This window comes from Zootermopsis nevadensis, unplaced genomic scaffold, assembly GCF_977971745.1.
Source record: "Zootermopsis nevadensis isolate Lab colony 2312 unplaced genomic scaffold, Znev_1.0 Znev_ptg000030l, whole genome shotgun sequence".
NCBI classification, from domain to species: Eukaryota; Metazoa; Arthropoda; class Insecta; order Blattodea; family Termopsidae; genus Zootermopsis; species Zootermopsis nevadensis.
In genome coordinates, this window is record NW_028259162.1 from 14,034,336 (window position 1) to 14,047,769 (window position 13,434).

A 13,434-nucleotide genomic window follows, 5' to 3' on the forward strand; every position below is an offset into this window, starting at 1 on the left:
TGTACACTTACAAATTCATCATAACAAACAATTTCGTAACATTAGCAAATTTTATTTAAAAAGAAGCCCGGTTCTTTCGCTAGTTAAAAATATAATATCGAGACATTATTTCGGGTATATAAATTACGGTTCTATTGTTCCACCAAAAGAATTCGCTTACGTCGTTCTTTATTCACAAAAGAAAATTAAACCCTTAAAATAAAACAATAAAAAATCGTCCAGCGCGGTCTTGCATTTGAGACTTCATGATTTGATGCTGTGGTCGGGTACTGTCCGGATGCCTAATGGCACGGTATAATGAAGATGAATGGCTGTCACAGGAACATGACGAATTAAAGAAGAATAGATGTGCTGGGCGGGCGAGAACTGCCTCGCAATGGCAAGCACAGTTTGACGGTTTATATACAACTCATTTATTCCGAAATATACTCAAGGCCTTTCTCCTTTCATAAAGGTCATGTCGTGTAATACTCTGATACCGAAACATCGATTAATCTTTTGTTACTGTCGTTTCTAACCCTGGTGTTCAGACATGCTCACTTTTCAGAAAATGACACAAGAAAAATTGTACACGGAACGGATTAGCTTCAGAGAGAAATATTTCTCAGACATAAGCAGTTTTAATACAGATTGTTAGTACATGGAGTTCTTAAAAACATGTTCTTGAGTTTCCTCAATATCTGTTCTGGAAGACTGAAGGAGTCATAGGGCACCTGGTTCACACTAAATAATGTACTTGATAGGGTGGAATCTTTGAGGTTAATGTTTTGGCTTCACGAAAATGAGTCAGTTAGTGGTTGTAATGGATCTACTGATAACTGGAATTCTAATCAGGGAAGGGCCAGATGAACACGTGCCGTATCGTTTGTGAGTAGTGATCCGAAATTCCGTCTTGTAGAAACGAAGAAGATACTCGTTCACACAGAGAAAATAAAGTTTATATCAAATATGCAAAGATAAAATATGATTGGAGTGTGTGTATTCTGTGGGCACTGCGCATATAGACTCGGTAATCAAACATCTTCGCACGTTCGTTTTCGAGAAGACTTTTTTGCGGTTCCGATGGTCTATCCATTAATTTTCTGAAAAAAAATATCATTTACTCCGGGTTTTGAACTGTGACACTCAATTCGCTCAGGCTAAGACCATTAATATATACAAATTCTATCTGACGTACATATACACTTCCTATAAGCGGACATTTTGAATAAAACGTCCGCTGATTATGCTTGTAAAACTGCCATAACAAATAACTTAAAAGCTGTTTGGACAAAATATTTTACTGTCAGGTTATAAATTTTGTATTTTTCAGTATGAAAGTCCCAATTATTATTAAAATTATATATAAAACACAGTTACCTGTATTGTTATTTAGTACGAAATAAAATTATTATTTTCTAATACAATCTATGTCTGTACTGTGAGATTTCAGGTCCTCACGACTGCGAATTTTAAGTTGGTTTTCTTCTGGATTGTTGAGCCGTGTAGTTTCTTAGACGTTTACAGAAGTATCAGAGGTTCTTGCTACCTCGATCATCAGGGTGCTGACTCTATACGGCGCACTAACCCACAAAAAATCGTCTTCATGTCTATCTTTTATATAAATATAATTCAGGCTCTCGTCTTATCAGAAAGATCAGCAAAAGGTGACTTTTAAAATAATTTTAATATTCAATTTCTGCGCGATATCGCATATAAAGCAGCTTCTGATCACGAAAGTAACATTATTACACATGAAGTAACCTTTTTTAAATTCCTGAAATAGTAGAACATCCAGCGTTATGTTAAATCTTTAGAAAGAATGCGCTATTATAATGAGACCTTTGGTGAATATATAGAAATTATATTGTCTGAGACAATCTTGTACGTGAAGTGGTTACATTCTCCGGCTTTAATAAAAAAACACAAGAAAGTGTTGAACTTGTTTCAAACCCAGAGGAAACAGGATAAAATTGGCCTCGCTTTTGAATGCAGCACAAAATTTCAGGAGGTCTATTTCCTCCCCTCGTTGTCGAGTCTGTATGTGCCATGTCTTCTTCATTGTCACAGGATAGCAAGGAGATTGCTGCTGTTACTTTAGATACGTGCTGTACCAGGGGTTTCCAAATGTTTCAGATCATGTCAAAGAGAATACTTAAACTTCCATAGGAGTTGACAAATTAAATGAGAATTTTATTTAACTTTATTTATTTTCCTCAGCAATTACTGAAACGAAGCGTAAATTAGGCTTATCTGCTTCATTACTAATAGAAATCTGACCTGTTTTACAGATTTGCACGTGTCTCCTTCTTACATTTAAATGCATGAGTCAATATGCTACAATAACCATTAATTAACAACTATGAAGATACGCCACTAGAAATGACCATCGTCATAATAATATCATTAATAATTTTATAAAGCGAGATTCTGAATTTCTGAGGCGGATAGCGTCAGTGCTATTCAATGCAATATCGTGAATAATTGTAAAACAATAAATAATTGAAAAATGCTGAATTTGTTTCATTAAATTTCATGATAAATGTAAATAACGACATGACGATCGCTTAGAATATTTTGGCATAATGAATTATGCTAAATCTATACACTGTCATGTTAAAAACTTAGCTATTATATATTAGGACTCGGAGTTCTTGTAAGATAACTCGAGACGTTGTTGGGGAAATAATTGGGAGTAAACATTTGTCTAAAATTCGTCATCGTTTAAGAGTTACGATGTTTTAACGCTTATGTTACTTCTATTCTTGTGATTGTTGATGTTTACAAAACAGAAACAACAGGTTTTAATATGTCGCATTTTGTTCCTGTTGGAGCTGAACGAAATAAAGAAATAAAGCAAATTCTGTCCTTTGTAGTATTTTCCAATTGTCACTTCACACGTAATTATGTTTGAGTACTTTTATGTTCGTGTGGAGAGAACTTGTCAGACGTATTACTACTACTACTATTATGACTACCCGAGTACGATAAAAGATCTTCAGGTTCTGTAGATTTAAAAACTCTCAGCTCGGAGCCCCGTTAAACGATCACAATATCAACACAACATTACTTCTAGACGGACCTCCTCCACTCTTCATATCTGACCGATTATAAAAAACCACTACATACATTTCACCCACGCAAGATCACAATATACGCGACATACATTTACGAAACAACATTGAATGTGATAACAAAGTACAATTGATCTAGAAGAGGATAACTTTCTGATATTTAATGGACATCTGACGAACGATTGCATTTAGAATATTACATTTGAATTTATATCGATTATACACCTGAAGATGGTTCATTGAAAACCGAAACATGTCGTGAAAAAGATGTTGCTCTGATTGTAAATCGAACATTTCGATAGAAAGAGCATCATTTTAATATATTTTAAATATTTTAAATATTAAATGTTAATTGTAGTAATAATATTTTAATATTTAATAAAATATTTTATTGTGATTAGACGGTTAATATTAAACAATTATAATCATCATAATATGACGCAACATTATCATCTCATCAACGCAAAAACATCATCAATCAGAAAAGGTTATCTACATTTTTTGCTCTAAATAATCCTCCTGTTAATCTCATAAATATTATACTGGAGCTTTAAATTACCCTGTACGCATTTTATATATAATATTTTGAAGCATTGATCCTCATATGGAATTCACTCGTTTGGATATAATCATGCTAATAATTCGAGAACGAAAGAAAAGTATGGAAAACAAACTTTTAAATTCGAAATAAATAAGCCTTTTAGATCCATGTACCTCACTGAAACCTAAACTTGCTTGTAACGTCTGACTCACAATCAAGAATAACAGATCGATGAATTTGAAGAAATTGGGGTTTTGTACAACTGTTCATTGTCATACGGAATTCCGTAGAAGAATACAACACAGAATAAGGATAAACTATTTTGTACTTCATACAACACTCGGTCGTATTTTAATATCTAAAACAGAACTAGTCAGTCGTTGGTGTGAATATTAAGCTGACAAAATGGATGTATAACTTTTTATTAATATTTCCTTCAGAATGCATCAGCTAGAATTTCAGTGACGTAATTCTTGTCTTGTTTTTCGATGACTGAGAGTGTTGGACAGCCCTGTTAGCTTGCAGGTGGCAGCGATATTGTAGTAGCAGGAGTATTGTATTTCTGCCAGTGCTTCTCAGGAAAGGCGGTAAGGGAGAGAGAGAGATGGAAAGAGAGAGCAACTGTGAGGATGAGAAATTGAATAACAACAAAGTGAGAACACTGCGTTCGTACATGAAGTGTCGAGGTGTGGGAGTCAGATACGCCAAGCAAGTGTTTGTGTGTCGGGAATTTCCAATATATGAGAGGGAATTATAAAATAATATCAATTGATAAAATGTATTCTTTTTCAATCCGCTAGACTCGTTGACTGCGTGATATTACTTTGTAATTTATTAAGACTGAACCGGATCATTCAGTGACCAATTATTAATAAATTCGACTCTGAAATTGCTTATCATCAATTGTTCCTGTTTAGTGTCCACTTTCATCTCTATAATAAATTTCGTAAACGGAGACAACCCTTTGCGGTCACATCCCTGGCTGTCCCTAATACATTAAACTAAGTAACTAACTTCCTGGTAGCATAACCCGCAGGTTCAACGACGACAACACCAAAGCCCGCCACCTGCCACGATCCTGAGCCAGACTCCATTCATTTGCCATCCTCACAGCCCACCTTCCAAAGATCCATCTTGATGTTATCTCCTATCTCCTTCTTGGTCTGCCCAGTGGTCGTTTTCCAGAAGGATTCCTTATCAAAATCCTGTGTGAACACCTTTCTCCTCCTATGCGTGCTACATGTCCAGCCCATCGGAGCTTCCTAGATTTCAGTATCCTCGTTATGCTGGGGGACTCGTACAATTCACGCAGTTTCTCTTTATATAAGATTTTAAATTCCGTACTTATTTCATACCTCCTAGGTCCAAATAACCTCCTGAGCACCTTGTTTTCAAATACTTGTAATCTCCGCTCTTCCTTCAAAGTAAGAGACCATGTTTCACAACCATGCAAGACAACCGGCAAAATTGTTTTTTATATATATCGTAAGTGTTATGGATAGTAAACGAGATAACAGTTTTTGAACTGAATAAAAGACTGTATTCCACTCTTAATTTCATCATGGACCTAATTGATATTTGTTATTTTCTTTGCCAGATACTTAAATTTTGAAAAAATTTAAATGATGTGTTATTTATAATTATGTTCTGTAGTTTTTGATGATGTTGATCCCGTATTACGCCCATGTTTCCTAATACGTTACACTACTAAAATTTACTCTTTCGATAAGCATATTTCCAGCCTTTAAACTTGGCTCAATGTCTCATATAAAGGTGATAATCTTCAGAGGCATCTTATCAGAATCTCTCTTCACTTAAAAAAGGTAACGCCGTTTTATTTCGGCTATATTACGACTTCGGAAAAATAATATATATTATTACGAATTATAATAATTGATCGCACATCACACGAAACCGTTACATGTCAAGCAAACCCTCAGAAATTTAAAACACCATTTTCTCGTTCCCCATGAAACACAATAAAGAGTAGCCTTCACCAAGCGACTGTTCCGTAAGAGATTTTAAGTCACGAAGACCAGTCTGTGGAGTTTGCGAATTAACTTTGTCATGCAACACTCTATTCCAGCTAAGAGGTTAAAGTATTCAAGAAGCCTTGACTGCTCCCTACTTCCGACACTGCGCTTCGGAAACTTGTCACTTTGCGGACCGCACCCTGCGTCTTCACAAATCAGACTACGTGTTTGTTGGCAGACACTCACCCACCACCTCCAGGTAGCCGATTTGGCTCTTCATGGGATCCGTGTTGATCTGACACATGTACCAGCCACGGTCCGACTCCCTCACATCCCGGATCTGAAGGTACCACGTTCTGTGATCACTGTGAGTCACACCAATGCGATGATTTTTGGTGATCACATGTGTTGCGATAGTGAGAATGGTTTGGGTATCAACTCGGAGCCATGCCACCTGTAAAAAACAACAACAAAGTACTTACATACTCCTTACTGTCTATTCGGATTACTTTATAATATTTTATCAACAACGATTAGTGATTTTGGGTCGAACGATGTACGAGACAACGGTTATCGATGGTAATCAGGGAGATATGTGACCACATTCAGAGAGATGTACTGAGTAAACCCTCTGCATTTATGGAGAAAAACTTAAATATGGCTGCTGCAAGCTCAGTTCGAATTCTTAACGCTTTTTAATAAAAATACCTACTCTTAAAACTACTACATTTATAGCACATAAGCCTTGAACATAAATTTTACTTCGTAAGAAAAAATTACGTTAATTTAAAATTATAATTAGATTGTATTTAATTAATAGTGGTGTTTGATGAAAACAATGCAATGAAATATCACAAAATCACTGAATATGTTACGCAAATTCCCCATTTGTTTCAATTAATCACTCTCTAATATTGTTCTATTAATTATGATACGCAAAATTGAATTTCAAATTAATTTTCGTACTTCACAACACTCACTAAATTTATTGCGGAAACATAATGAATCATTGTTCTGGTCACTGTCCGTGTTACAGCTTTAATTAATGTTTCACTGTCCGCGGAAAGTAGAGCTGTTAAAGCGGGCATGAGATCAAATGCCGTCCAGTATATGGCTGTTTGTGTAAAATATAAAGTCGTCTCCGAGCATATTTACGCATTGCACTGTGAAGAAGGTGATTTGTAGCTTCAAGCAGTTTCAACCTCTGTAATAAGTGAAGATTACTTGGCAGTATCACGCTCGAACCACTTTATCCCCTAGGAAAAAATCCTCAATAAACAACGGACTAGAGACTGGGCAGGTCCCATAGCCGATCCGCTCGAAGAGGGAAATTCTTGTTGCCACCGGGGAAATTTTTTATCAAAAGGATAAGCTTCCCACCATACAACAACGAGTGTTCGGCTCCAAGCAACGACTTCTTCCCCACCGAGGTGCAAAGTGTGTGAGAAAAAGAATTCTGAGACGAGACTTTCAGGACATGAGTTACATGGTGTCGTTTGAATAAAATCCAGTCAAATAAATGCAGATCAATTGAATTAGCATATACGAAGGAGAGAAAAGTACAACTGTTTTAGAGCTTGAAGGGAATAGACCACTTGGGAGACCAGGACATAGATTGGAGAATAATATTAATTTTAATATGAATGTTAAGGAATATTAATTAATCTTAATTAAAAGCATGCTGCTGTAATGATGATTAATCAATATAAAACAAAAATATGTCCACACAATTGCTTTCGTTTCGTCAAATGGATCATTTTCTGGTGAATTTATCTTAATCATACTACTTACTGGCAGGATTGTAGGAATATTATAATTATATTAAGATAGTTAAAATGATTAACATTGGTTGACACTGATTAGAAATTATTAAAATTAAAATGCTTCAACAAGCTGCATATGTTAGGAGGAGACAAGATTTGAATCACAAGGGTTGTTGTTTATGCGGGAATTTGGGTAAATGAATTTTGCTAAAGGTTTTATGGAAGTTTTAGCTCGTGGGTAAGAAACTTTTGTTGAGTACTGGGATCAAATATGGCGCTTGTGGACTGGATTTATTTGTCAGACAAGGGAAGTCGTTTTCGGTTTCTTGAGAAGAAGGAAATAAATAATCGTGTTTAGTAAAATACAGGATAATTTTTGGCTAAATGCCAATAGTTAGTTGTTTTATCCTCGTTTACATATCAATTTCTAAATTACCGTGTTAACCATATTACGTAATACAACCCACCCCAACATAATAACAGTGTTTATGTTAACATATTCCAACCGCATTTTATTATACAACGAAAAGCATTCGTGTTATTGATGTATTATCAATACCGATATATTGTTAAACAGATACGCTTAAATAAATAAATAAATCGATGAGACCAATAAAAGGCTTATTAGTGTACTTTTATTGCTGTCCTTAATTAGACATCAGAATGTTAAAATTTGTAATAAACTTAATGAGTCTTTTATTTTGCTTATCGATTCATATTTTTGTTTATTTTCACAGCATTAACTTCGTGTTGACTGATATCATGCACAGGTCTGCTACTTTTGTTACAGACTGTCAAAAGGGCTCAACTACTTCTGCCGTATTTTGTTTCAGAAACCGCCGATTCTGTTTCTCGTTTACGAAGTCATCTTGTGACCGAGTATTCAGATTCTCTGTTAGATAATTTTTAAAGAATACGTGAGAAAATTTTGTGCTTTATTTGGTTACTTAATTATTCTTAGCTAGAAATATAATAATGTCGACTACAGAATAACCTACAGAAATATGACAAATTTTGAAATAAATTATATTTTAATTTACAGTTTCTCTTGTAAAAGGAACAATTATTCAGGAGAGACAAAGTACCTTTATATTACTTTGACATTCTGCCAGACCAACCACTCCGTAAGAAATTTTTAGTATCTTTGGAAATTGTCGTAGGTTGGAGAAACATAAGCGAGGACGGATGGTATTAAGAGGCGAGCTTATAAAGTAATCTACACTGAAATGGAACAGAGGACTTCAACGGTGATGGTAATGGATTATTGTAACAGAAAGTTCAAAAATTAGGCTATTGCCTAATAGGAAAAGGATGCGTATAATAAATTATTATTATTATTATTACTGTGTTATCATATTTTAAATAGAACCTTATAAATTCTTAACTACAACGTCTCCATGAAACAAACATAACACATCAGTATAATTAAGGTGGAAGTGGGAGTTGTAAATCATAAAGACAAAATACTTAATTTTTACTTATTGTAAATTTTAAATATTTAAATTTCATGTAAACAGTTTCTGTAGTTTAGAGTAAAAATCATTTGGATTGAAACAAATAAAATTCTTTGACTGCAGGCATGTAACGTAGAAGTGCGAGATTATTAAGGAATAATACATTTTTATGATATATAATGAAGCGAATGTAGCCTAATTTGAGGTGTGTTATGCGAGTATTTTCCTGGGTAAAAAGTAGTTCTTGAAAGGCCGAAGCATTTCGTGCCTGTCTTAATGAAAACAAACCAACCTAAAAATTATTGTGTAGATACTTGAATCGACTGTGACATTTATTACGTGTAACATAATAGGTTACGTCTTTAGCCTATTGTTATTCCTTCAAAAAGCTACATAGACTTATGAACATTAGTCCTCGAGAATGTACTCGAATCTGCCCATCCTTCTCTTATCCGTAACAGTATCTGACATAATGAACGCATTTTTATGAAACTTAGTACGTAAATAATAACATTGGAGGTGATCCCAATTATGAAATTTTAATTTGTATTATTAGGTTAATCAAATCAAAGATGATGTTAGGTTTCTTGTATGCAAAACAATTCAAAAGTAAGACATTTGGTAGTGTAATACCCCAGGCATTTATTCACCGGCTTCTCGCCAAGGAGGACCAGGTTCGCTTTTTGGTCAGTCCATGAAGTGGACAAAGTAGCAATGAGACAGGATTTTCTCCGTATCTTTTGACTTTGTCTTGTTGACATCATTCCATTATATAGTCTTGTTGTCGGGCAAATAGACCCGTTAGATGTCCAGTTTCACAGACACATAGTTTTACCTCATCGCAACAACATTATATAAGAAATATATAGGCACACATAATTTTGGTCAGGAAACCTGAAGGTATTTGAACTTGTGATCTTGAAATAGGAAAATTTTTATTAAATTGGTGAGAACATGTGGATTGGATTTAACTCGCCCGCGACAGAGTACTGTGCTAGGATTTTATAAACACAGTATTGAAACTTTGAGTCCTACTAAATGAGGGAAATTTCTTGCCAGCATAGTTCATCAAACATAGTTTTCTTAGGATTAATTTTGTCTGGTTTTGTTCGTTTGTTCAGTGGTAAAAGATTTCTTCATTGTCTGCTACATATGAATCACAATGAACGAGCCTTACATTCTTTTAGTTCACTGGCCACATTCTTTTGTTGTTTCCAGAGTTGATTTTGACGTTAATTATATTTTAAACTAACTTACTGTAAATTGAGTTCATTAAAGTGTTTACAGCGCAGTGCGTTTTTTGAAATGAAATAATTAACCAACAAAAGTATTTTACAATTTCAGCGCAGTAACTCAGGTTACCTCCCCTCCCATTTACTCTTAGATTCATTTTAAAGTTACATTATTACATGCTCCCGCATTTTATCCTTAAACTAGAATATTTAAAAAAAACAGAAATGGTCATTGTCAAACATAAGTACAGGACAATTAATTAGCTATTGTCACAAACTTTACAGAATTACAAAGTACATTCCGACTCCTAAAATAACCTCGAAGAACCACGAGAGAGATTGCAAAACTGTATAGTCTATGCCATGCCAATATCTCTTACATCTAATTATTCAAAGGCTCTACAAATTCGGAATGGGATATACATGTACTCAAACTGTGTATAATAAATGAATTTATAAAACACGTTTTTCTCATGACGTCATCATAAATATCACGTATGTTACTTGATGGTGTTAGCAGTAATTAACATTCGGAAACATTTTCATTTCATGCACTACGTAACATATATTGTGACTTTCTTGCTGATTGTACTGAAATTCCATGCTCCAATATTGTGTCTAGTTTTACTACAGAGCTTCCTGTGACTGTGGAAGAACGATGCAGCTCTACATATCTGGATCTTTTCACACATGACTATAATACTTTGTAATTCAACCCAGTAGACAAGAGATGATAAATTATCTTAGGTTTGAACACATCGCTATGACAATTCCACTTAAGTTTATTCTGTTTTACAATTGTTTAAACTAAGGCCCATATAATTAAGGAAACTTTCTTTTTAAATAAATATCGATTATTAAAACTTTAATACAGTGGCCTTGTTACTGATACTGACTTCAGATTTGCTAGGATAAGTACACTAAAAACGGTAATTGTTTAATTTTAAACCCACTTGCATTCGGTCTTGGTGACAGCTCCATCAAAAAAGAATAAAAAATTACGTCCACCGAATTCGTCCTAATATTTCGAAGTACAGATGCTCTGAACTTTAATTTGTCTTTATCACACCACCACCTACCAGTCTCTTTATTCATTTATGTATTAGTTCTACTTAACGACGCTGTCAGTTATGTTAGATGATGGGCTTATAGCGTTGATTGATACGACTATTTATGAACAGAAAATTATATGTAAAGAAGCCATCGTGTGCCAATTTAAGGTATTATCCCAGAATTTGTCCCGACGAACTGATCAATATCACAAAAAGCCTCAGATGGTATATCTTGTCTCCGACCGAGATCTGAATCCTGAGCCTCCAGAATACGAAGGAGGAATGCTAACAACTTGGCTGTAATGACCGGTATTATCAGTGTACGACTGAGTGATCTGCAGTAACATCTTTCAAAAGGTATTGTAGATGCGTCATATTGTGAATTAATAGTATTAAAATATTTAAAAATAACCGTCAATCACAATAAAATTAAAAGATTAAAAGATTAAAATATCATATTATGTTCCCTATCGAGTACTCGATTTACATATGGAACTTACACAACATGTTATGGCTATATATAGCCGAAACATGTTGTGTAAGTTCCATATGTAAATCGAGTACTCGATAGGGAACATAATATGATATTTTAATCTTTTAATTTTATTGTGATTGACGGTTATTTTTAAATATTTTAATCTTTCAAAACTTCAATTAGGGCGGATAAATAAGAAGGGTATTGCAGATTGTACATATAGCTCACATAAGAGAAGTAATAAACATATTATTGTAATACCTAATATTGGACTGTTCCACTTTTGGAACAAGAAATTTTATTTTAGTAACAGTGTATACAAAACTAGAGGTTAAAGTATACTATTAAAATTGATGTTAAGTGGGTATTGTTAACCTCACTTGGAAGAAAATTTCTCACCTTCGATTTCAGTGGTAGAATTTTGTTTCACAGTTGTTGAAAGTCTGAAATCTAATACAAAATTTTTAGATTTTGTTACCGGTATTAGAGCTAATTTTTGGTAAAAGTTCATAATTCAATTAGTATAATAATTTGCGTAGTGCACCTACACCAGAATCTCTCTCCCTGCTATAGGCCTGTACTTAAGTTTATTGTTTAAATTACTGCCCATATTAGAGTTTTTCAATCTTAATTTTAATTCAGTCTTATTCAATTCTGGCTACACTGATTAATTTAAAAAAAATCACGCAACCGCACTTAAAAGAAAATTTCGCTTCAGCATGCTGAAGTCACAAATAGAATTCCGTAAAGCTATTACCTATATAAGCAATTATTAACATTAGCCAATTCCGAGTTTCTACACACCTGCGAAACAAATGTAATGAACCGTGGGACACGTTTACCTTATTAATATGTGAATAACACCTAAAAATCGTGAACATTTTTCGCAGCGTTGTGTCATAGCTTAGCTTATGTCGTATAAGTAGATTTATTCCTAACGAAGCATGATATATTGTCCATATAGATGAAGTATTTTTACCTTACAAGCTTAAATGTTTTTATTATAAATGTCAATGTAAATTAAAATTCGTTATCAGAGGGTACAGGTGTTTGAATTACGGAGATTTTCTTGTTGTAACATGTATATTATAAATTATAGACATGATATTAAATCAGAATTCAGAAATATGTTCAACCTACCTACTGTTTCTGCGATAATGTTTATACACATAGAATACGTTCCAGTGTTTAAGAATCTTCGAACATTTTTAGAACAGATCAATCACATGATTTTAAATAATATAAAATATGTTAATATTAACATTGTTTTGTCTAGGTTACAGAGGACAATCGGTGTTCGATTTTTGGAGGAAGAATTTACAGTGCCAAAGATCTCACCGTCTCACTGTCCTGACGTGTACAGGTTGTTCGTAAGCCCACACGTCATCGTATCCTATGTCTTCAGTTGGGACAGAAATTTGGTGGGAAATCCTTCTGCAAAACCACTTGCCCGACCAAGAAGGAGATGGGAGTTGGATTATAGACAGGTGTACTGTGAGGATGAAAAATGGATAGATTTGGCTAAGGATGGTGTCAGGTGGCGGCTTTGGCGTTGTCGGTTGTGGACCTGTGGTTTCAATTACCAGGGAGACAGTTAAATAGTTAAAATATATACATGTTAACTTAATCTTTTTTGAACATTTGTCATGTTATTTCATTAACATAGTACAGGAAATATTCAATAACGTAATCACTCTGAGAAAATCTATATTTAAATATTAATTCATAATCTAAAAAATACAGCGCGTTTCATTATATATATCAATTCATTAATGATGTTTCACGAGATATCGTTATTCTTATAGTCATGTAAAACCACAAATTCATTCTTTGAACAAAATCGAGAGTTACTGAACGTTGAATTGTGTGATACGTATAAGTACCCACTCTG

At 34.1% G+C, this 13,434-nt stretch overlaps 1 protein-coding gene across 7 annotated transcripts in view; it reads right to left on the reverse strand.

Moving 5' to 3' along the window:
- LOC110831813 (neurotrimin) overlaps positions 1–13,434 on the reverse strand; it is a 478,509-nt gene that overhangs the window by 50,803 nt on the left and 414,272 nt on the right. For all 7 annotated transcript variants that reach the window (XM_022068236.2, XM_022068235.2, XM_022068242.2 and 4 more), the window contains one exon: positions 5,814–6,021. In XM_022068236.2, coding sequence (XP_021923928.2) covers positions 5,814–6,021 — 208 coding nt within the window. The remainder of the gene's footprint in view (positions 1–5,813; positions 6,022–13,434) is intronic.